We start from the raw sequence: 26,382 nt of genomic DNA, 5'->3' as shown, positions 1-26,382 counted from the left end.
AGCATATGTAAAATAATGCACCCATTTATTATATGCCTAAACTTGAGATATTTCTGAGATGATGACTAGGGAGATGACCAGGCATGTGGAGAAGCCATGAGTTTGTACCTCTTAACTGAAGTAAACTTAGTATAGGTAAAGTTCGAAGAAAAGATGAATGAGATTATGTACACTACCAAACAAATACTGAGGTAAAAGAGGACATTTTTAAAAAGTAAATTGTATCATCAATTACAAATAGTCAGAAATTTCACCTCTATAGATTAATTGAAATGTCTTAGCACTGCTCAAACTTCACTTTTCTGTGCTATATTCCTAAAGACATAGGATCTTCATAAAGGGCTACTTTTCTCAGCACTATCTTAGAAGAGAATTAAGGAATTGTCACAGAAGTCTACATTACCTAACATTATAAACATATTTTCACGGTCAAAACCTCTACAGAGCATGTAAACTTGAGAAGATTTGGAAGCAATTCTTTGAGGATTGTGATCCTGCCAATGTTTTTGTTTGTTTGTTTTTGGTTTTCTTTTGAGATGGAGTCTCGCTCCATTGCCCAGGCTGGAGTGCAATGGCGCGTTCTCGGCTCACTGCAAGCCGCCTCCCGGGTTCACTCAATTCTCCTGCCTCAGCCTCCCGAGTAGCTGGAACTACCAGCGCCCGCCACCACGCCCATTTAATTTTTTTGCATTTTTAGTAGAGACAGTGTTTCACCGTGTTAGCCAGGATGGTCTCGAACTCCTGACCTCGTGATCCGCCCGCCTTGGCCTCCCAAAGTGCTGGGGTTATAGGTGTGAGCACTGGGCCCAGCCTATTATTTATGTTTATAATGTTCCCCCTTGTGTCTTGGAGTGTCTACTTTGTAAAATTAAGAATGTGGTGGTGCATTTCAAAACTATTATATCTGTGATAAACAGAGGGGGATTATTTTAAAAGTCATTCCGGTTTACAAAGTTTGTACATAAAAGAATAAAAAGTTGAAAATAGTAAATGTTATAGTCACTATACACCCAGCTAATATGTATCCTAATCTTCTACTGTAAAAGCCATCCAGCAACTTCAGTTTTTTTCTGAAGTGACACAAATTCTACATTGTCCTTTCATCTCTGAGTTTAATAAATATCTGATTAGAAATACTATTAAAGTTGTTACCAGTTACCCCAGAAGAAGAGTTTTGACAAAGATTGGACAGCAAAGCTGGACAACTTATTGCAGGACGCATCAACTCAGGTTTAACACAGGAGTACTGAATTCCGAATAGGATTACACTCAGACTGTGAACTCTTATCAAGACTCAGCTAGAGCTATTTAACCGAGCTTACTCTAACACTATCCTCTGATAACTGGCTTTCACTTGTAACCACACATTTCTCTGAACAAGAGTGTAAAATCAAGGTAGGAGTATACATGGCACCCAAAGACCAAGTCAAGAGAACAGCTGTGCAGTAGTAAAATAATCACATTGATCCGTTGTGAAGATGTGTGACCCATATTAGTGAGTAGACTTCATAGTTAAATTTTAGAATCATATCCCTTGAGCCACTGAGTGTGCTGCTATTTAGGCTACATTTTCTATGGTCTCACCAGAGCCATATGAAAACAGCAATACTCTTTCTTTAACCACCACAACTACTAACATGGAGTCATCTGGCATTCTAACATCAAATTAGTGGAAATACCTCCCAAAGTGGTATTCTCTCAGAGGAGAGTGAGAGTACACATTTTACGTGGCACAGTTCGTAGAGTCTTTATAAATATATTGGTTCTATTGACTTTCTGTAGTTTAATGAGAAAATGATGTTTGGCTGCACCTCACCTATCTCACCTGTGTCTTGCCTATTTTTTATTGCTCCATAACACATCTTTTCTGTAAATTTCAGATGTGAGAATAAATGAGAGAAATGTTTAAGGGTGAAAGCAGTGGTAACTACGAAAGCAGACTACTACCATACTTACACATGAAATCTACCTGATACAAAATAGTCAATCATTCTACCAGAAAGAACTTTGGATTTCCTGGGATAGCAACTTTATTTTAAAATCAAAGTTGCACGTCTGCAAATAAAAGTAATAACACTTTGCATTTTACTATGAATGGAGCTTTCCTGTATTATAGCAGGACAACGAGAAAACAATTTAAAAAATGGGAAGAGGAAACCCATTTAAAATGGCTTTAAAACTATTTTTATCCTTTGAGGGCATCAGTTTATAAGCCCATTAAAATATTGCTGATGAAAATGCATGTTCAATTCCCATTAGATAAGATTGTATTTTAACTTTCATTTGAAACTTGAATTGATTCAAGATGAGAAAATAGCATTTTCGGATAATAAGCTGCAATATCCTACATAACTGCCAGAGCCACTCACAGACGTGTGTTTAGGGAATGAAAGTGTGTTTATCTGAACAGGCTTTGAGAGTCAAACAGTTTTGCTTCAAAGTAGAAAGCAGGATGCAAAATTTTTGGCTTAGGAGTCCGGCAGGAAAAATATGTCTTTTGATTTCTTAGTGATATCAAAGATACCTATTAGCTTAGTGGAGGGACTCCATTTAGTTTCAAACCGTCGTTCTAACAGATACCCCCTATTTCTGTGAGTAGTCTCTGAATGAGATGGTCATTATTGTTATCATTTGCATTCAATAGAACTCAGAATTCACAGGATGCTAGTATACAAATAAACTTAACAAATGGTCTCTGGAACAATCCTATATAAAGTGGCTCCTTGTCAAATTCTATTGATCAGAAGACATTTTTTACTTACTTTTGAGGGCACTTAAAGGCTCTAGGACAATACATTTTCCAACTCTTTTGGTCACAGTGTTGTCTCCAGTTGCTCATTAAAGTCAAAATCAGTATGCTATTTACCTATCCATGTTGCAAGGAATAATCCACGTTCCTTGAATAGAAGCATTTAAGCATCTCTGCTTCTTCATTGCAGAATCGATTCCTAATGGAGAGATTTGGTTCCCCAAATACCATTTTTTCCTGATTTTCAGATGAAATGCAACATACTTATTTTCCAGGGCCTTCAAAGATTCTTAGGAATAAGAATAGGTTTAATAGAAAATAAGCTTACCAATATTCTTGAACCAGAAAAACCCAGGATATACCATTTTCTTCTGCAATTGATTGAAAAAAGTTACCTAATTAAGCTACACCTATATTATAATTATAATTACCACCTACAATATAGCTTAGCGAGACCCCAGGCACAGACAGTGACATGGGAACATCCAGTATATCTGGAAATCCATGAGGGTCAAGACAATATTTAGAAGAAAATAAATGGAAAACTGGGTTCCTGAAACTCATTCAAGGCTTGAGGAATCCCTCTTACTCTTTGACTATCTTTCCAAAAGAACAGAGAAAAGTTTTAACAACATAATATTGCTATATGCATGGGGAAAAAAAGAAGGAAAAGTTTTTATAATACCTTTCTTTGGCTTTGTCATCAAAATGTTGTGAAAGGGAAATAAATCCTGGCCGGGCACAGTGGCTCACACCTCTAATCCCTGCACCTTGAGAGGCCAAGGAGGCCTGATTGCTTGTGGTCTGGAGTTTGAAATCAGCCTGGCCAACATGGTGAAACCCCATCTCTACTAAAAAAAATGCAAAAATTAGTTGAACATGGTGGCAGGCGCCTGTAATCCCAGCTACTGGGGAAGCTGGGGCAGGACAATCACTTGAACCCAGGAGGTGGAGGTTGCAGTGAGGTGATGTCGGGCCACTGCACTCCAGCCTGGGCAACAGAGCAAGACTCCGTCTCAAAAAAAAAAAAAAAAAAAAAAAAAAAGTAATAGGCCTTGCGCGGTGACTCATGCCTGTAATCCCAGCACTTTGGGAGGCCGAGGTGGGTGGATCACGAGGTCAGGAGTTCGAGACCACCCTGGCCAACATGGTGAAACCCCGTCTCCACTAAAGATACAAAAAAATTGCCAGGCATGGTGATGAGCACCTGTAATTCCAGCTACTTGGGAAGGTGAGGCAGGATAATTGCTTGAACCTGGGAGGCGGAGGTTGCAGTGAGCCGAGAACGTGCCATTGCACTCCAGCCTGGGTGACAGGCCAAGACGCCGTCGCTATTTATCTCAATAAATAAATAAATAAATAAATAAATAATAAAATCAATCAATCTTGGGGCCTCAAACTCATTAAGCCAAAGGGAAAAGTTAAACTGGGAACTGGGCCACGCAAACCTTCCTCCCCATTTTGATTTCTCAATAAGACAGCTACAAGATATAAAGCTACATGCCTCCCTCATATTTTGCCCACAAGGAAATTCCTAGTGAGCGCCAAGATCTTTACCCTAAAGTGTTTGTGTTAAAATTTTACCATGGCCATGTAAATTGACAGCTTGTCTTGACAGGTGCAGTCACTACTCCATCCCCACCTGACACAAATGCATATTTGATTGTTCCCCTGCCCAATTTTGTCTGTTATCTAATGCAAAAATACAGATTCACTACTGAGCCAAACAAAGGCATGAACGACTATGTTTTCCTACCCCCACTCATATAAAATTGTGTACTTCTCAATATCTTGCCTTTTCCCCTTTAAATTTGGAGCCCTCAAAAATCATCTTCAGAGAAAGTCATAAACCTGTCTCCTCAGTGTGCATCCTTAACTTTGGCTAATAAACCTCCTAAAATGATTGAGATGTGTCTCGTCATTTTTCCTGACTGACAATGTCCTATTCCTAAAAGACTTGTAATGGTAGGCATCACTATTCATGTGTTTTTCTTTTAATAGACTAGTATTTTGGAGGTTGCATGTATAAATATACTTCTTCAGAGATATTAAGTTTTTTGGGAGAAGCCCTCCTGATTTAACTTTCTCTGGTTACCATTTTGCTTGAGCAAAAACAGTTGATTCTCATTCTTAAAACTTAACTGAGAGCTACCTTAACAACACATTAATGACATTTTCTCTTAACTGGTACATCTTGGCTAAGTTGCAAATTTCATGAAGGCAGGAAAAAATGTTTAAATTTGTTTGAATCTGTCATAGCTGTTAGTAACATTCAGAGAACATAATCCATGTCCAATACTGAATAGTCCACTGTTAAATGAATGAACAAACCAGTTTTGATCATGATACAATGTTAGAGCATAAATTCCTTTAAATAACATTTAACTCTTTGTTTTAAAAAATGGGAAGAAAGTGAATCACAGATACAATAAATATTTTGTCTTACCGAATGCTACACATCCCATTTGAGTCAGATGTGGAAAAAAATAGGTCATATGATCTATATGTTTCGTTCATTTTTATTAAATCTTATTCTTAACTGTGCCTCTGCTTCATGATACAACTGTACTGTAGTTATGGCAAGCGGTATGGGCTAAAGCTAATGTCCTCACTAATTTGATCATTCATATAGATACCAAATAGAATGCAATATTGTCATTCATTTATATAATCTAAATTCTTTCCCAATTGATCAATATATGGACCGGGTAAATCAAGGAGAAGCTGAAAACAAAATACCCCTAATGTTTAGAATTAGGGAAGATAAAACTTTTTGTGCAAAATATTATAAAGGATGTAAAGAACTACAAAAATATTAAAATACAGTGGTAAACAAACATTTGTACTGATTTTTTTTTCCAGAATTCTCCCATGATTTTACCAACCTGAGTATTTGATTCATTGTTCAAAGTTTTCAACTAGGTGTCTTTTAGTTATATCACTGATATTCTTAAAAAGTGACACATTAATAGCCAGCACTACCACTCAGTCCAGTCGTATTCACTTTCACAGAGACAGCTTTTAGAAGAGGTAATACAGCCATATCACTGTAGGATTTCAGAAATGATTCATGAGCATAATGCTAGGATCACTCCAGCTTTGGCATTCAGAAGCCATGTGACCTTGGATAAGCCACTTAACCTTTTCTGAGTCCCAGTGTCTTTATTCGTAAACTGAAGAGACTGAAATATGTGACCTCCTGAAGCTTCTTCTAATTTTTGATATTCATAATTATAGAAATTTTCATGGATATTAAGTAGAAACCTTTGTAAACCGACTTCAGAGTTTCTGCCAAGAACTATCCTTAGTGAAATTTCTGTTGGCACAGTGGCCCAGCAGTGATTATAGGATACAAAGTTCTGTCACTGTCCAACACAAAAATGAAATACTGAAGGAAATGCTTTGAATTAATGGTGACCAGTAAGCTAAGAAATGATGAGACCATTGAATAACATTTTGTTTTTCAGCTATTTCTATCAAAAGTATACTTTAGTCAATCTTGGTAGTCATTTTATGTAGTTCTTTTATGCCAAGTATAATGTTTTTAAATTTGGCAAATTTAGTCTTGAAATTGCCAAGTTTTTGCTAAAAATATAAATGATAAATATAAATCTAAATGTTCTACATATCACACTGATGAGCAATTAGGTGCTTAAAGCATATTTTGATAAAAACATTCACTATTTGTGAAAGTTAAAGAGGTGATATGATAAAATATGTAGTAATGAAATTTGACATTTCTTTCTTCAGTTTTGTCTAAATTCTTTCTTAATATGTACAAAAATCAAAGTGTAAGTTCTCCAAAATCAAGGACTACCGTGATTTTATTTCTTTTGTATCAAAATGGAATAATCAATCAGCATTATTATAAATCTGTGGATGTTCAATTAATCATATTGAAAATGTGAGATAGACACATACAGAAATATATAGACATATATAGACATATATACATATATACGTATACACGTATATGTCTGTATACATATATACATAGTATATGTATATGTATACGCATATATACATACATATGTGTATATATACATATATATGACAACATATAAGAGGAAACATAGTTGCCTCTTAAATACAGGGAAATACTAAGAACTTTGTAATTGGATTCTATAAATCTTTTGTAAATCTTCCAGAGCTGATGGTCTAGGTAATTTTTTATTCCTGAGTCAATAGAGATATTTACCCTTAAAACATACTGTAGAAATGGTCATCTTGTAAAAGTTGTTTTCTAAAATTTCATACTTTGTGCCTTCTTTAGCAAAAAAATCCAAATCATAATTTGTAATATATTGATAATGTAATCATGTTATTTATTAATATTATTATTATACCTAGCTGCTTGACTTTAGAGCAAATTGTACCAGATTTACATATTTATAAAATAATTTTTAAGTTTTATCTTACATTTTAAAATAATTTCATCTTTTTCTGTAGGTTGTCAGTTTATTTTACTATTAAAATATTTGCTTCTAGAAACCCAGTTTTAGCTCTAAAAATTATAAACAAAATAAAACTAGGTAATCAGCATGTTATATCTGACACTAATATCAAATAGACTCAGAATGAGAACATGATAGACTCCCTTGTTGTGAAAGAGTTTATAAACAATATATGAATTTTATTTTATGGATTTTTTAAAAATTTGCTTGGGCTACTAAAATCATTTTTATTTGGTTTCTATTTTCTGGTCTTGTTCAGTATAGTGACTGACTTTTCTAGTTTGCATGTTTAATCACAGTTGGTTTTATAGCCATGTACTGTACAGAGCCACTGTACTGGAGGAGAGCTACTAGTTTGTGGTTTGGATGACTATATAAATTAATGCAAACTGGAACACTTTTGAATGAAATGCAATGCCACAAAAAGAATTAACAAGCATTAATTGCTATACAGCAGGAGATACTAACTTGGAAAGTCCTGGGAAAATCAGGATTCATGGTAATCCTATTTATAGTAATGTTAATAGTGAATTGTTTTCAAGCATCTCAGAGCCAAAATAATTGATCACAATGAACTTGGCCCATTTTCCCCAAGATCAAAGGGTATGCCTAGCTCTATCAATCTGGGATGTGAGTATAGTTGTAAACATACTCTGTCTTCTCATAGTTAAAGCTGGATTGGCATTTGTTGATTCTCCTAATGATAAATGCTTATGAAATCAGTTTTTACTTAAATATCTGGCTATATTTTAAATGTTCTTTTCAAGTTTTCTTTTACCTTTTCCTCATATATTTCTGACTATATGGCAAGTCCTTCAGGTTAAACCTTATTTCTAGAGTTTTTAAAAATGGGTCTTACTTCTAGATGGACTACGTAATACCAGCATGGAGTGATTTAAGAGGTATGTGAATGGAATACACATTTTAAGATTATAGTTACAGCATACCTGTATTAGAGTCTAGTGTTGGGTAGGCAGCAGTGAGGAGAAGTACATTGGAGGAGGTAGTAAAAGGAGGGTAAAATCTCTCCACTTTTCAGTGTCACATCCTAAGGATAATACATAAATTTGAAAATTGGGAATGTTCTTAAAGCCTACCTTCTCATACCTTTTCATTTTGATGCTACATAGCTTGCACTGACTCTTAGTAAGTTAGTTAGCATCTATCAAATAATCAAAACTATCAAAATGTAGTAAAAGCAGACTGGAGAGTTTGGACACATGTATTGATTCTATAATATAAGTAGTGAGGAAATGTCCTAAACATCATTCTAATAGAAACTCTTGATTTGGAACTTTATTTCCAGTTTGGGAACAATTCTAGCCCAAGTTTTGTTCTTTTGGACCTTAAAATATCCACAATCATTTGTAGAATAATAGGATTCCTTAAAGAAGGGGTCACGTCCTAAAGTATTCTCTTTAAAGATAAGCCACAAACTGGGGAAGAAAGGAAAAAACAATTTTTTTGTGGCTAAAAGCAATTTAAGCTTTCAGAGAAGAATTATATAAAAATTAGGCTAGTAGTAATTCAGAAATCACAGGGCTTTATATCTGGAAGACACTTTAGAGATCAAGTCTAATTTCTTCATTTCCCAGATGAGTAAACTAGGTCGAGATTGGCTACAGGACTTGCTTTGACTGCAGCGTCAGTTAGGGACTAAACCTAATACCAAACTACAACTCTTTCCCATTGTTCCAGAATGACTTAATCCAGTCCAAAGCCAGGTATGGGGCAAGACCTAGGTCGTGGAATTGACTGGATGTGTTAGCATGCCAAAATAAATAAATAAATAAAGTAACAACGACAAAAAAAAAAAAAAAAAAAAACACGACGGTATTTGGAGAATTACTTTTATTGCTTCTAATAAGAATGAGGATTATTCAATACATTTATAATTAAAGTAAACTTACTACATATATTTTACTACAGTTTCACCTAAACTTACAATTATTTTTAAAATACCTTATCTTTAACTTTTTATGTAGATCCTTTAGATAGCAAAGATAACCCAGTATCAAAATTTGTGCACTTCTACCATAGTACTTATCATAATTTGCTGCAATTTTTAATTTAGTGTATCTTCACTTCCCCAAACCTCAAGCATTTTGAAGACAGAGCCTCAATTTTATTTCATTCTGTATTTTCTTGACCTATTGCAGTTCTTGGTACACACTAAGTCCATAAAAAAGTGAAATAAGAAAGAGCTTGAGTGGAAATGTAAATGGATTGTAGACACAGCTGACTTAAGAATTTGCTGTACTATCTTAGATAAATCACATTACCTTTATGAGCCTTGCATTTTCCATGTATGTAATGAGTAATTTTTTTTTCAGGAGATAGATCCGGAACCAATAGATGGAAACTATAAAGACATTCTCAGCTCATTGCAAGAAAAACTCTTTCTAATAAGTAAAGTTCTCCAAAGCTGTGCTTGTTTATTTCCTAAAACAGAATTCTTAACAAATGGAAGACATCAATCATAGGCTTAATGAGCATGTAGCGGAAGAGTTAAGTATTAAAAAAATTAAATGATGGAAAGATGCTTGGGGTACAAGTTCTTTATAATCTGAGATCTGGTGATGCCATGGGATTATTGTGGCACTGCAAGATTATGTGTATAGTGTGATGAACTGCAGGACATGCTACCCCAAAATATAGTACCTTGGAAATGCGGAAAACCTCAAAAGCAGAAAGGTCTGTCTGAACTTCTATCACCCCTGCTCTTTTGAAGACCCTCATGTGACAGGTATCCAGTCCTATACCCAGAGAAAAGGCATATTGCACAAAAATGCCGAAAGGAATTTTTGATCCTTTATGGTGTGGTAATGGTTTGGTTTATTACCATTACCAATGGTTCATATTATATTAGGTTATATTTATTTTTATTCAATCATACTTGACACGTCTGTTCATTCTTAATCAAAGCTGAGCATAAAAATACACATTTTTTCCTGGGTCTTTGAGTCTTCATTTTGGAAAGCTCCCACATTATGTAAAGCTCTGGTTAAATAAATAATTATGCTTATCTATTTTTAATGTTTGTGTCTTTTGTTATAGGGTGGCCGCCATGAAACTTGCAATGGGCAAGAAAAATATATCACTTGTTCTCTCCTACAAGCACAAACATGAAACACATTGGGATTTGGCCTCCAATAATGCCACCAAGAAAACACCCACTTTACTTCTTTGTATAACATTTTACTCAAATTCTAGGTGATGACATTAATAATAGCTTTTCAATCTACTTCCTGGATTTGTTGTAAGCATAGTAAATTTCAACGTACATTGAAAATTAATAGTACCAAAAGAAAACAAGGTGATATAATTAAAAGTATTTCAAGAGTAATCTCTCCTGTTCCCTACAGGGAATATAAATTATGTTAAATCAACTGTATAGACCACCCCTTGAATGGAAGGATTTAATAATGGTTTGAAAAACAACATATTACCATCTGTTTAGCCTGATGTACTCCTGACTATGTTTGGCTGCAGTTGAAATTAGCTTTTAAAAAATTGTATTGATATGAACATTTAATAGCTTTATCTTTTTAATTGTATGTTTGCCAGTTTCTCAGTATTACTAGAGCATAGAATTTCAGATTTATCTCTCATCGCTTGCACACTTCACCCACAATGAGTTAAGATTCTTCATCTCCAGCCATATGTAACTAAAAATGTTCTATTAATATTCTGTATTGCTCAGCTATTGCCACAATAATGCTACAAGACAAACCACCGCAAACTTAGTGTCTTAAAGCAACTAGTGTTCATGATTTTTCTAGTTCACAAATCTGTGTGGTGTCTGTAGCAGATCTGTTCCATGTGTAGGTAGACTGGGCTTTCTTTCTGTCTTTGGGTTGGGTTTAGTTCTTTTCACAGGTTTTCTCAATCACTGAGGACCAAGGGCTATCTGCAGTATTCCCTTTTCTTGAGAAGTAGCACAAGTACACTTAGTGCTTCTAAAGGCCTTGGACCACGACTAGCAGATTGTGTCATCTGCCTGCATTCCACTGGACTAAACAGTGACTTAGCCAAGTCTACATTAATAGAAAGGAGAAATATATTGGCTATTCATCATTATATTGGCACCACACTTGGGACCAGTAAGTCTACATAAATACTGTAGACTGAATGAATATTCAATAAATGAAAATTTCACTTTCTACCAAAGCATAATTCTAGTTGAGTGTTTCCAATAACACAACTTTGTTATTTCCCAGAGCAGCTATTTTTTATATTTGAGCATTTTAGTTGCTACCAACCCTCTATTATCATGAGTAAAATTTAACCTACTCAGTGTTCTTCCAATTAGATCTCTAGTTTCCACTTAAAAACAAGTACACTTCCTCTTAGATAAGACAGCCCTTTCAAAAAATTGAAATAATTTTTCCATTCTATGTATTCCCAGTAGCTTCAACAGTTCTAACTCCTAAGTCCATTGTCCAAATGTTTCTAGAAGCAAATGCATCTGTTAATACATAGATTTCAAATAATCTTCAAATAACTCATAAATATAGAAAGATATCACCTATTTCTTGTTGCTTGTACACTATCAATATTCCAATTATGCAGATATTTTAAAACTAGTAACATAAAGTGATGAAAAAATACAATGTTTTAAAATAATGAAAATCTTTAAGTACAAAGGGAAATAATATAATGAAGATTTGTGTATACATGATGTAGGTCTTCAACTTAATAATTTCCTATATTTAATCAGAACTCTAATAGAGCATGAATCATTACATGTATAGATAAAATCTACTTTGTATTTCCCCCCTTTCTTAACTTTTCGCCTTTCCCCCATAAGAGGTAATGACTTGCTTAAATATTTTATAAAAATTTACCACATTCTAAGCCACAACCAAAAATTCTATATACATCAAATAATCAATGTTTTACAGACTACATTATTTACATTTTGATCTGAAATCAATAAAAAGTTATAAACAGGATGTGTATGTGAAACAATGTTTACTTTTGTATTGACTGCAGCATTCTGTTTAAGTTAAATGTGTTTACAAATCTACAACTACACAGCTTTTTAATCTAACACCAACAGAGGTGCATTAAAACTTTCTACTATATAAAATTTTGAATTTGTAAATGATTTACAGTTCTCTTCATTTGCCTTAAATATTACAGATTAGAATTTTAGAATATTGTGAAGATTTTTTTACAAACTGACACTTCTACACTTTAATAATACTTTTGCATAACATCTATTTGCCTTATATTAATACATTTATACTTGCTTTGACTTTGGCTACTTTTGCCTACCTTTTTAATTCCTTATTTGATTTTTCATCTTTCTGTACACTTATGTCTCTTTTAACTCAAATATAGGTTAGTTTTATTCTTTTGTTCAATATGATACGATATTTGCCTATTTTAGGAGAGATTTTTTATTTTGATTTCTGATGTTTTGACATGTATCTATTATACTTCCTTGTTAACTTTTGATTCTTTCTTTTTTGTCTTATATTGTATTCACAACTTTTTATTTTTTCTTCTCTTTTTCCTGTGCTTGTATCAAATTATATGGTTTATGTCTAGCACTTAATATATGAGTTCATATTTTTAACACAATCATTTTGAAAGTATGAAGTTAAATAAAATATCCATGCTTCTTCAAAATATATCTAGGACTTGGAGATGTTTTAAATCTTATACCTTTCCTCACAACTTACTTCTAATTGTGATGTCGTATTTTAGTTCTATTTTTATACCACAAAAAATTATTTTTCTTTCTCCTCTTCCTCCTTCATTTTCTTCTTCCCTACAGGTTGGCAAACTAACGTATTAGACCATACTAAATCTTGGTTATGTACCTTATTCCATCAGGCTCCTTAGCCTTAGTTCCATGAGCACATCTGCTAAGCAGATCTTCCTTTATATTCACTAAAATTCTCTGATAGAAATTATTATCACATCAGGATCTATGTCAGAGTTTTGTGTAAACCTGAGGAAAAATAATCAAGTATTTTTAAATTTTATAATTTCATTGGCAATATAACACCTACATGGGCTCTTTTATTTTCAGAAAATTGAAGGAATTTGGAAATGTTCTGGTTGGTAATGAGTAATGGGTCACATTTAATGTTGATTATTTTTAAATTTAATTCCTGACTCTTATCACAAATTTATACTTCTTCTGCTTGAATAAAGTCATCTTCTCCTTTGTGGTAAATATATTTGAAGCTGAAGCATAAAATAAACTCAGAGATCAGAGAGGTTTAAGAACATCACCTACCTGGCCAGCAGTGTCCAAGATGTCCAAATAAGCTGGCTCATTGTCAATCCTGACCTGGGTCTTATAAGCATCTTCTGAAAAACACAAGACAACATTCACATTTAAATGTGACAGAAAAGGCATTACTAATTTTAGATTTCATATAGAAAATTTCTAAGTAAGTTACTAAGTAAGATAATCAGAAATATTACTCAAATAACATATACAGATTGAAAATGATGTAAATCGGGAAAATTATGGGAGAAAGTGTTTTTGCTTATGGTGAAACCAAATAGATTTCTCTTTCATCAGGAAAATTTTATGATCTGCGGTGCCCTAGTGGTGTTACCTAGAGAAAAACATGGAACAAATGTTATTAGTTATTTCCTAACAATGCAGGGCAAAATAGCATCCAATCATCTTAATGGTAAAGGCCTGGATGCTTTTGTTAGAAGATCAGGAGTAAGACAAGATTCCCTGCTCTCACCTCCTTTGTTTAACATAGTCCTAGAAGTCATAGCCAGAGCAATTAGGCAAGAAGAAAAAGTAAAATCACCCCAATTGGAAAAGGAGTAAAATTATCTCTGTTCACAGACAACATGATCTCATATGTAGAACCCTAAAGATTACATACATGCAAACCCTAAATGAATTCAGCAAAGTTGTAGAATATAAAGTCAACAAGCAAAAATAAGATATGTTTCTATTGACTAATAATAATATGAAAAGACAATTAAGAAATCAATTTCATTTATAATGGCATCAAAATTAATTAAATACTTAGAATTAACAAAGGATGTGAAAACTTCTACATTGAAAATGGTAAAATGTTGCTGAGAGAAATTAAAGAAGGCACAAAAAGTTGAAAGACATTTGATATTTATGGACTGAAAGACTGTTAAAATGTTCACACCTGCCAAAGGAATCTATAGAGTTAATGCTGGGTTAAACAGTAATTTTGTTTTTAGTTATTTGAGAAATTAGCACACCACTTTCCACAATGGCTGGACTAATTTTCACTCTCAGCAGCAGTGTATAAGCATTCCCTTTTATCTGCAACCTCACTGGCATCTGCTATTTTTTTTTTTTTTTTTTTTTGACTTTTAAGTAATGGCCACTCTGACTGGTATGAGATGGTATCTCATTGGGTTTTTTATTTGCATTCCTCTACTGATTAGTGATGATGACATAAAGGGATGTAGAATTTTATCAAAAGTCTTTTCCACATCTATTGAGATAAATAACCATGTGGGTTTTGTTTTTAGTTCTATTTATACAATGAATCACACTTACTGATTTGTATACGTTGAACCAAACTTGCATCCCAGGGATGAAGCCTACTTGATCATGATGGATCCGCTTTTTGATGTGCTGCTGGATTTAGTTTGCTAGTATGTTGTTGAGGAGTTTTGCATATGGATGAACAAACCATAGCTGAGAGTGTGGGATCCAGGTCATGGGCTGCTTTATAGTACACAGCCAGGACCAAGGTCAGTGGGCCTGTTACTCAAGACAGAGAGGACCCTGAGCAGATAGTGATGATGGCAAGGTTAAGGCCAAATTTAAATATAGCTGAGTCCACAGGGAGATGAGGCTTTCTTTGGGTCTATAATTGGGAAGACAGTAAGTGAGCCTGCCACCTGGATTTTGGCCTGCCTTCTCAAAATCTTCATCCTTGGTCTGGGGCTCCACTAGAGTTTCACAACTTCCTACCTAGATCCCCAAGCTCCCACCATGTTTCCACAAAGTCATTTGCGAATGGCTGTCAAATTATTGTTGCTATGGGGGAATATGAGCGGGAGATCTCCTATTCTGCCATCTTGCTGACATCATGTACTCCAATTCAAGATCTTTCTGCTATTTTAACGTAAGCATCTACAGCTAGACATTTCCATTTTAGCACTGCTTTTGCTACATCCCATCAGTTTTAGAATGCTGTGTTTTCATTTTCATGCATTTCTGAATATTTTCTAATTTCTCTTGAGATTTCTTATTGAACTCATTCGTAGTTTGAGAATTGGTTGCTTAATTTCCACATATTGCAAATCTTTCAGTTTTCTTTCAATTGTTGATTTCTAGCTTTATCCTATTGTGATTGGAAAAGATACTTTGTATGATTTGAATATTACTTCCTACTTATACTTGAAAGATAAAGAAATGCTTCCTGGGAGAAGGAGCACCTAAATTGAGTAGGAGGAGTTAAGAGAAAGTGAAGCAAGAGAGAGAGAGAGAAAAAAAAAACAGACCAGAATCCCAAATGTTGAAAAGAGTATTGCTGAACAACAACAATAAAAACTTAATTTCAGTGTGGCTAAATCCTAGAGTTTAGAGAAGAAATGTTGATGAAATGTAAGAGATAAATCAGATTAACTTATGAATATATTTAAAAGAGTCATGTATTTGAATTAGGTATCTGAAGTCAGACTGCCTGGGTTTAAACCCTGGTTCCAGAATTACTAGCTGTCAGATTTTAGGAAAATCACTTGACATCTCTAAAATGTAGATGTCTCATTTGTAAAGGTACAATTATTTGTATTTGGGTCATGGAGTTGTTTGAAGGATTAAATGATATAGTGAGGAAGTCACCTTATATTTGGTATGTAATAAATACAAGAATGTCTTGCATTTAAAAAAAACTAATAAAGGGTAAATATGTTCAGTATTATTAAGAAATGTGGAGTTCATTATAATGCCATCTTCAAATGTGCATTTTAGAATGCTCACTCTGTCTGAAGTGTGGTGAGTGAATTGCAAGGCGGAAGACTAGAGGCACAGAAAGAAGATTATGTAGATATGTAGTAATCCAGGTGAGAAATAATTGTAAGATAATGGCATTAGGGTTGGAGGAAAGTTGACAGATTTGCAAGATGTTTAGAAGGTAGAAACTATAGCACTTAGTGACTAATCAGATGAGAAAACAAGAAGGAGGAAGGTAGAAGAGAAGCTCTCAGATTTCTTGCATTTGAAGTTGGGCAGATGGGTATGACATTTCCTGAAAGGGGAGGCAGAAGGATAACCACACGTTTAATTTTAGAAATGTTGACTTTGCCTTGCCTGTGGCTCATTCAAGTGAAGACAATAAAGAAACAGTTATCTGGGCCTGAAGCTCTGGATAAAGCTCTAAGGCTCTTCTTTCATTGTATTCATTGATGGTCTTATTCATGCCAATCTTATTATACATAGCCTGTTAAATATCTATACTTCTGTAAAACACAGTTGTACACATTATCTGTAAAACACAGCTGGACCTCCTGAAACTGGAAGTCACAAACTCTTAAGAGTCTGGCTGCAATCTACATTTTGTTTTATGTAGCATTTATATCATAAGCAAAGAGCAAACTGAATCACTGCTAAAAGCTTTTAGAACATCATCGGATTTTGGCACAACTCAATAATTATTCATACTATTGATTGTGAGCCACAAGTAAACAAATGAATTATTTTCAGAAACCGTTGTTGTAGAAAGTAGTAATGATCAACCACAGGAGGCATTTTTCCAATGCATAATGCTGAGTAACTCTCACAAATCAGATTATTGCTAGCTACGGGAGATATGAAGACACACAAAAACACACATGGGCACTTACAATCATGGTCTCTACTCTCAAGGGGTTTGTAAAATCATGGTGGGAGACATACATATAAACACACATATACAATGAGATGTTAAAATCACAAACTGTATAAGAGCATAAATCCCACTTCAAGGAAATTCATTTCTTATGACTGTGCTCCAGAAGGCAGAAGTTGTGGAAAGTATGACTTGCAGGGTGCTCCATCTAGTATGATTTTAGCAACTCTCAGCCATTCTAAATGTATTCAGCATATGGCCAACCATACAATTTTTCTATTTTCTATTCCATTGCTCTTTGTACATTCACTGATCTTCCTCTCACAAAAGAGAAATCTTGTGGAATCACTTGCAATTTATTTGAAGATGCATGGGGTTGTTTTTCAATTTCATAGGGAAATAAGAATAGTTACTCTGAAAAGGACTCTGTGACCCAAGGATTATAAGTGAATCTTTCAGATTTTGTGTTTGTTTATTTAAACTCAAAGCCCCAAAGAAGAGCCTGCTGAGGCCAGGGGCACGCTGAGTAATCTAGGCGAGAACTCCTCTGTGTGATTATTTGAGCTCTAGATAAGCCCAGCACATGAAACGTATATCAAATAAAAGCTTCTCTTGGGATCAGAAAACTCCTTCAAAGGGACTTGATGAGAATTGGCTCGAAACTAAAGACAGACCTTTTATCCAAGGTTTTTTTTTTTCTCTCTTTTATAAAGTATCTATCAGAGTACACATTTCATTGTGGGGAATCTAGGTCACCTGCCTGGCCTCCATAGAAACTAATCCTTTTCATTTCCTCCCCATAAACAATCTTTCTGTTTCCATTCATTCACTCCCTTTGAGACCACCCATGCAGAAATACACTGTCAGAAATACTCTCTTGAATGCATATAAACACTTCCCTGAATTTCAATCATCTTCCTATAGACCCAATCCTGAAGTGAACTCATTTATCTTCCCAAGCATGAGGCCAAATGTATACAAAGCTTTATCAGGCAGAAATGGTAGCAGCTGCCTGCTATATCATTTGCGCAGAAAAGCACACTGGGACTGCATTCTTGGAGGCACTACTACCTTAAAATGTATCTCAAAGTACTAATGTTTAATTTGAGATCATTTCTTCTCAGGATATATCTTCTCCACTGTCCCTCTTCAGCAGAATTGCGTTAAGAAGAAATCACTAAAGTCCTGTATTGAAGCCTCAAATCTATGACTAAATATCTGTTATTGGTAAGCCATGAAACCTGATTTTTAAGATGGCGATAATAGTAAACACTAGTCAATGCATGGGAGTTCTATAAGGATCAACAAAAGTAGCACATAAGATAGTGCTTTTGAAAAAAGAAAGCAAAATTCAAACTCAAGGAATATTATGTTGTGAGTTTTATTTAGCACTGCTTCAAATTAGCCATGAAACTAAATTAAAACACAATTATTTGTGCTATTTATATTTACCCATGTGCAAATGTTTTCCCAAGCAAATCATAAACATTTTGGCAAGATATGTTTGCAATAAAACCAGAAATATAAAGTTTTGATTAATTAAAAGTGTAAGGTGTTCTGGATAATTTTCCCAAAGCAACTAATATATTTTTTTCGGAATAAACATATTCATTTAAAGAATTTTAAAATACTTTAGTTGCAAATATAAAGCTAGGATAATATAAGACCACCAAAATATATAACTAAGAAAAAATATCAGAAACAGAAATGTAATGGTAAATTTTCATTAAATGACTTTCACATATCTTAAGATGATTGAATACTACTTACATGGTTTGCCTCATAATCTGAAATATGTAATTGCTATTATAATGAAGCTATTTTTCTATAACTACAAGCTATTATACACTTCCAAGATATTAATCACTGACCCAAATTTTTTAAAGGCAATAAATAGTACAAAGTCTCATAGAATCTATTTATAAGATCTTTCTCAAAGGATTACTTAAATAAATCATCTCAATTGTAGGTACGTATATGTGTGTGTGTGTACAGAACAGAAGTATCTTGCAAAGTACTGTGCTGGACACTTTTTCTTGACCAAAATGTTAAATCATGGATGAATCAGCATTGATACAAATATAATGTATGTATCAATATATTGATCTATAAAGGATTCAATATATTTTTGAGTATGTAATAGGTGCTGCACACTCAGAGGGCAATACAGTCTACACAGTTGAACGGGCAGGTGGTTTCCACCCATATTGAATTTATAATCTTGTGGGAATACATACAAAAGCAATTGCACTATGTTTTAATGAGTGCTACATTAGAAGTATTTTGAAGGATGCTTATTTAGGGAGATGTCAGAGAACACGCAGAGGAACTGATGTTAAGCTAAGGTCAGTTCTTCAAGTCATGGATTGAAAACAGAGTTTGGAAGGGGGAAGACAAGGAGAGCTCTGCCAGGAAAAGAGAAAAGAAGTTAAATGAGATCTGATGTAACCCTTCCTTTGAGCCTAAACATTCAATGAAATGTCGTAAAAGTTTGTCGAAATGTTTGCTGGCTGTGAAAAAGTCTTGTAAAACTGGCTGAACTGAGTTTGTGGGATGACTTAGGGTAAAGAACAACCTTTCCTATCATAGAAGTAAAAGCTGAAGACAGGATGCCCCAAGAACATAAGCCCTAAACATTCATAGAAATTATAAGGCAGGTCATGCATTTTTTTCTCATCCTGCAATATTGATAATTCAGTACAGTTTACTTAAGTCTCTGAGAATAGGTCTCTGAGAAATAGGAGCCTCCAGATTACACAGAAATTGAAATCTTTCCCCCAGAAATCAACTACCCCACTAGCATCTATTTATACAGATGGAATCTCCCTAGCATCAGAGGGATGCTGGTTGGTATCAACTACCCCACAACCACTAGGTAGGTAATAGGGTAGTTGATACCAATCAGCATCTCTCTGATACCTCCCAGAGATTCCCAATGTCACTGCTCTGGAAAGTCTGCCCAATGTGGCCAATCACACACTTCCTGTGGTGTTCACAGGCAGATTCTGCAGTGACTAGCATGCTTGTCAGAATGCCTGTGCTCCTGGACTCCTCTGTAGGAGGTCTTGCCAAGAACGGAAAACCCAATGAGGAGGGGAAAGCAGGGGTATGTCCTGTGGAAACACAGAACCCTGCCTAGAGATTTGCAGGTACAGAGGACCACTACTGGAAGATGCCATTTTAAACAGTGACTTCACAGATCAAGGACAAGCAGATGGAGATGTACCTGACAAGGAATAATACTCATATTCTGATGAGGGGACATGGAGCCCTGGCAAGAGTGTGCAGAAGGAACAGCCAAATCACTGCTCTTCCCCAAAGTCATTACCTACAGAAAGTGCTTCAGGGTGTATCTCGTATGTTGGAAACATTTAATCTTTTTCTTTCAACCTGAGAGAATAGAAGGTTCCATTGGAAACCTAATTCTCTGGCTTTCTTCTGCTAAATAGATATGAGCAACAGGACTAGGTCACGGTCACTTATGCTGAATGTCTCCAGTTCTTTGGTTCTGCCTCACTTAATTATTGTTTGGGGATGAAGGGGAAGAGGAAAAGAAGAAGATATTCTTCCTCCCCAGCACCTGGCATCTCTTGGTCTACCTTTTTTACCCCTCAACATACCCTTGAAAAATGACTTTATGATCCTAAGACCATGACCTCTGCAATACTTGTCTTCCAGAGGTTTTATATGATAGAATGAGCTTAAATACGTATTATTTCTTCACAGAAATAAAAAGAACTTTTATGATCAAGGCAATTGTATGAGTCTCAGAGTCTTAATGACTCTTCATCCTCATCTGATGGACCCCCGGAGAGGATTCCAATGTACCTCTGATTCCCATCAAGAAACTATGAGAATGTCTAGTGACAAAGGTCTGATTTATACTAAGACTGTTATTTCTGGGAAGATAAAATCGATGAAATTTTTTCTATTGTTCCTGCTATGTAAACTGTAAAACCAGGAGCCAATCATCATTCCAAAAGACACAATCCAAAATGCCATAATCTCGAATGTTGAAATACTGGAAGATCAAAAGTCCAGAAATATAATTCTGGAAAAAAAAAACCTAAAATGTTAAAATATATTTAGTCATATTTTAAGAGAATTCTTTGGAGAAAATATAAAATATGACAGAATACTTCATAGGCCTCTTTAAGCAATAAAATAAGCAATAATAACATACATATTTTTATAAACATAAACACTCAGGTACATTAATGACAGTCTCAGGAATATAACAGTTATGAGAAGATAAACTATATTCATAAGGAAATAGGTCAAAAAGTGACATGTATAAACACATATCACAAAAGTTGTTCATTGTGTGCATGTAGCTTTATAATTACAGTCCGCTGAAGCACTGTCATGAACACCCTAATACTGGCTAGATGGACTAGAATCCATGATAGGTCACCACTATGTATGTCTGAAGAGCTGAGATCTCAAGAAATTTTATATTTCACAAATGCAGATGTACACAAAGGACTTCTCTTCATTGATAGTGGAAGGTTTAACCTTTTTACATTGAGTACCAAGAAAGCCAGTGCTGTAACTCCTAGTCTGAAATCAAAGCCTCAAGACTTGAGGAGCTGCTGGTTTAAGACCTGGAGTACAAAGGCTGGTGAGCCTGGAGTTCTGAAGTCCAAACCAGCAGAGGAAAAGTCTGTCTCAGCTCTCAGAGAAAGATCAATTCACCTTCTGCATTTGTTTTCTGCAGGCCCCCAGCCAATTGGATGGTGCTGCCAACATTGATGGCAAATCTTTCCCAGCTAGTCCACTCAGACTCACCCAGTGATCTCTGCAAACACCCCCACATACATACCCAAAATAATGCTTTACCAGGCTTCTAGATATTCCTTAATCCAGTCAAGCTGACACCTAAAATTAAGTACAAAAATCCACTCCTTATCATCTTGACACCCATACACATTTCCTAAAACCATACTTAATGTCCAAATAAAGACAATTACAAAGTAATAGTTTCAGATAACATGATACAGTTATCCCATACTGTAATTACCAGGATTTTAGATGTTAGGGATTTTAGACTTTTGGGATATAGATTTGGGCATTTTCATCTTTCAGGATTTCAACTTTTGGGATTATGGCATTGAGGATAGTGTCTTTTGAGATTATTACCCAAATTTACACTTGCTCAAAAATTAAATACATATGTGTATATTGAACAAAACACATACATAATTTGTATGCTAAAAATTATACAATACTAATGAAAGAAATCAAATATTTAAATACATATTATTTTTATAGATTGGAAGACCCAGTATAATAAAGATGTTGATTCTGTACAAATTTATGTCATGATTTAACAAAATTCTTATCAGAATTGCAGAACATTTTTTGTATCTATAGCACAATTAATTAAAATATTTTACGAAAAAGGAAAGGATTTGGAATAGAATATTAAATCCACAATATAATGAACAGAAAGGAATAGGAATTTTGAAAAAGAAAAATAAAATGGGAAGAATTAGTCTACCTGATTTCAGGAGTTATCATACAGTTACAATAATCAAACCAATGTGATGTAGGCAAGGGTTACAGACACATAGAAAAATAGAACAGAACAGAGAATCCAGAATAAAACCCACAAAAATGTGACTGACTAAATTTTGACAAAGGCACAAAAGCAATTTGGTGGAGGAAAAAATAGGCATTTTTAACCAGTGGTGTGGGACCAACTAAACCCCCATTGGCAAAACAAATAATCTAGAGCTCATCTCATGTCTTTCCAGAATTAACCTAAATGAAACACAGAATTGAATATACGATTTAAAAACTACAAGTTTTAGAAAAAAATGAGAAAATGCTTCAGAATCAAAAACTCTTAGAATTGAAATTTCTAAGATGACACTATCGTAGAGCAAGACTAATGAAAAAAGAGAGAAACTTCAACCAAAATGGAGAGAGCTATCAGAGCATTTTTTTGCTCGCGCTATGAAAGACTCCATTAACATGCAGGAAATAGACAGCTAGAACAGCTCACGCAACATGTTTGCAAATGACAAGCCGGAGCTCCAGCAGCAAATCAAAAGGCTATCCACCATGATCAAGTGGGCCTTCATGCCGTCTGGGATGGCACACGCTGGTTCAACATATGCAAAATCAATTAACGTAAAAATCCAGGCATATAAACGCGAAGCCAAAGAACAAATAAAACGCGAGCAAAATTGATTATTCGCTTCAATAGATGGGCAGAAAAGCGCTTTGACAAAATTCAACAGCCCTTCATGCTAAAAACGCTCAATAAATCGGTTATGATGGAACATATCTGCAAAATACTAAGAGCTATTTATGACAAACCCACAGCCAATATCATAACTGAATGGGGCAAAAACTGGAAAAATTCTTTGAAAACGCGGGCAGCAACAGAGCAGGGAGAGTGTCTTACTCTCACCAACACTCTATTCAACATCGCGCGTTAGAAAGTTCTGGCTAGGGCAAGTCAGCGCGCAACGAGAAAAGAAATCTACGCTGGGTATGTCAGTTAGGAAAAACCAGCGGAACGCTTCAAAGAGAGCTCTGGGCGCGCGGGGCAGACGATCAGAGTGTAGCTATCCTCTCCTAGGAAAGAGCCATCGAGTGCTCCACTCGGAGAACCGCAGACACTCCTCCTTACCAGTGTCTCCTTGAGTAATGCACTATATCAGCAAAGTCTCATGTGTATAGCTCGCAAAAATTACCCATGTGCAAAATCAACAAGGCATTCTTCATCACAACACAAGGGTGAAGACGCAGACAAACAGAAAGCCAAATCAGCGAATGAACTGCGCGTTCCATTCACATTGGGCTTCAAAAGCAAATACAAATGCGATCTCTGACGGAATCCAACTTAAAACATCAAGGGAGGGGCGCGAGAGAAAGGGACGGGCTCTTCAAGGAAGAACTACAAACGCGGACTGGCTCAGTGAAATAGTAAGAGGACACAAACCAAATGGACGAGCATACGCATTGGCTCACGGAGAGAGACACTAGGAGAGAATCAATGTAGGGCCACGAAAAGACTGGCACATCACGTGCCGCACAGAGCAATTAGCTCATGATCAACCGTTGCCAGCCGGCATCAGCTAGCCTTTGGAGAGGCGTGCCCAGAAGTGTGGGAGTAAAAACGGGCATTTACAACGTTCATACTCGCGAAAACGATCGGCCAAAGAAAAGAGCCACATGCGCGAGGAGTGCACGATCTCTCGCAGTAAGTCGAACAAACAAAGCTGCGAGCCATGCCGCGCACTGCGCTACTGACTTCAAGAGCTATACTTCACGGCAAGGCTAGCAGTACCAAAAGCAGCATGGTAAGCTGGTACCCAAAACAGGATAGTATCGCACGCGCACACACTGGAACAGACATCTCGCCAGAGTCTCAGCAAATAATACCACCACTTCTAGACTCAGCACGCCATTGCGTGAAGGCACTGATATTGCACAACACTGAGAAACAACAAGAAATGGGGCACACGCGCATTCCCTAGCTTCACATCACATGTGCTGGCCACACACAGATACCTTGCTACGCATCTAAGTACAGCACACGAACACGGGAGCGCGCGCGGAGACGCGCCGTTATCACGCCCACACACCAGAATCTCAGCATGCTATGTAGTGGACTTAATATGTTAGACTATGATTCACCAGGGTGGGATAAATAAACAACTAGAAGAAAAGCCTAGTACACCCGTAGCCATCCTCAGGCGACAGGACGGGGGTGTGGGCACTTGGCACAATGATCATAGTCTAGAATCACGCAACCCAAAAAAGCAACTGCGCAAAAAGCACCACTTCTGACACACACTCGGGATCTAATTAAACTGATATGAAGCTGCTGCACGCAGCAACACAGCACACACTACCATCCGAAAGTGACGGCAGGCAACTCACGCAGAAAGTGGAGAAGAAATTTTGCAATTCTACTCATTCTGACAAATGTGGCTCATATCGAACCTCACAACGAGCACCTCAACTGCTGCTCGATCACACAACTCTACGCACACGACAACAAACAACAGAGAGCCAACCTCATCAACAGTGGGCAAATAACGCGATCTCATGGATACAGAGCAGTGTCCTCAACTATATCTCGCGCACACTCACACAACGCACAGTTCTCACGCCCAACAGAAAGCACATCGAAAAAAACACTCGCATGCACATCACTCAGTTTCTATCATGACACGAATAGTTCCAATCAAGAACACTAAATCGTACGAAAACCATGCGTCACAGCCGAGTTACACATAGGGCAATCATCTCACAAACGCTCAGCGCAAACAAGAACGCGTGCTGGCAGAGGATGTGTGAGAAATACGCGCACACTACTATCTCTACACTGTTGCGCGGGAAATTCGTAAATCCTACGCCTTCAAACGCAGTATGTGAAGAGACACGAGTATGGTGATTCTCAAAAGATCTAGAATAGACACGCTCACGCATATGACCAGCCATCCCATTACTGGGTATCTCAAACTACACCGCACACTATGGATTATAAAAGCCCACTGCGACGTGAGCTCGATCATCACACACCCACCCACACGCATGCGCGCGCCACGCGACACAATGCAGCAGCATACTGCTCCGTTACCGTTGCACGCAGCTAGCGAGCACAGCAGTACAAACGAAGCTTGGCACAGGTCATCTAAAACAACCCAAGCATACTGCCCTCTGGCATCCCAGTCGAGCGAGGAGCGGCCCTCGCGCCGAGGATTAACGAAAATGTGGGGCACATATACGCTACATGCGGAGAGATACATAAGCAGCTGGTCCGCAGCCATAAAAAGGATGAGTTTAGTATTTAGCTCCTTTGTAGGGACATTGGACTGGCGGCTTGGATCAACGCATCATTCTGCAGCGAAAAACTGTCGCAAGAACAGAAAAGCCACATCAGACGAGCGATGATATCGGCACTCGATAGGGCGAACTTAACACTGAAATCCGTTGTGTGACCTCAGGAACGGAGAGGAACATGCAGCACAAGACTTACGCATCCGAGCGTATCACAGGGAAGGAGAGAGGCGGCAGGGGGAAGGAGCGATTGCCATTGGGAGCTTCATACGCTGAGTGTAAATGATCGAGTTGATTGGGTGCTGACGCAGTGTCGATGGGTGCAGCACCAAAACCAGAACCAACATGGCAGCAAGTATACACTAATGTCAAGCCCACAAACTGGGGGCATGTTATACTGCAACCTGCATGTTATGCAGATATACCCTAGAACTTAAAGTATAATAACAATTAAAAAATATATATATAACATAAAAAAAGAAAATGTTTGCAAATCACATATTTGACAAAAAACTAGTATTTAACATATATAAATAACTCTCAAAACTCAACAGTAAAAGCAAACAAATAGGCAATC

At 36.2% G+C, this 26,382-nt stretch overlaps 1 protein-coding gene across 1 annotated transcript in view; it reads right to left on the bottom strand.

Moving 5' to 3' along the window:
* Positions 1-26,382, bottom strand: part of RIT2 (Ras like without CAAX 2) — a 389,974-nt gene that overhangs the window by 227,319 nt on the left and 136,273 nt on the right. Inside the window, exon 4 of the mRNA XM_017867188.1 lies at positions 13,457-13,530. Coding sequence (XP_017722677.1) covers positions 13,457-13,530 — 74 coding nt within the window. The remainder of the gene's footprint in view (positions 1-13,456; positions 13,531-26,382) is intronic.

The sequence above is a fragment of the Rhinopithecus bieti genome, unplaced genomic scaffold, assembly GCF_001698545.2.
Source record: "Rhinopithecus bieti isolate Rb0 unplaced genomic scaffold, ASM169854v2 scaffold_444, whole genome shotgun sequence".
Lineage (NCBI taxonomy): Eukaryota > Metazoa > Chordata > Mammalia > Primates > Cercopithecidae > Rhinopithecus > Rhinopithecus bieti.
The sequence above is the reverse complement of the archived record's forward strand: the minus strand, read 5'-3'. Positions and strand labels throughout refer to the sequence as shown.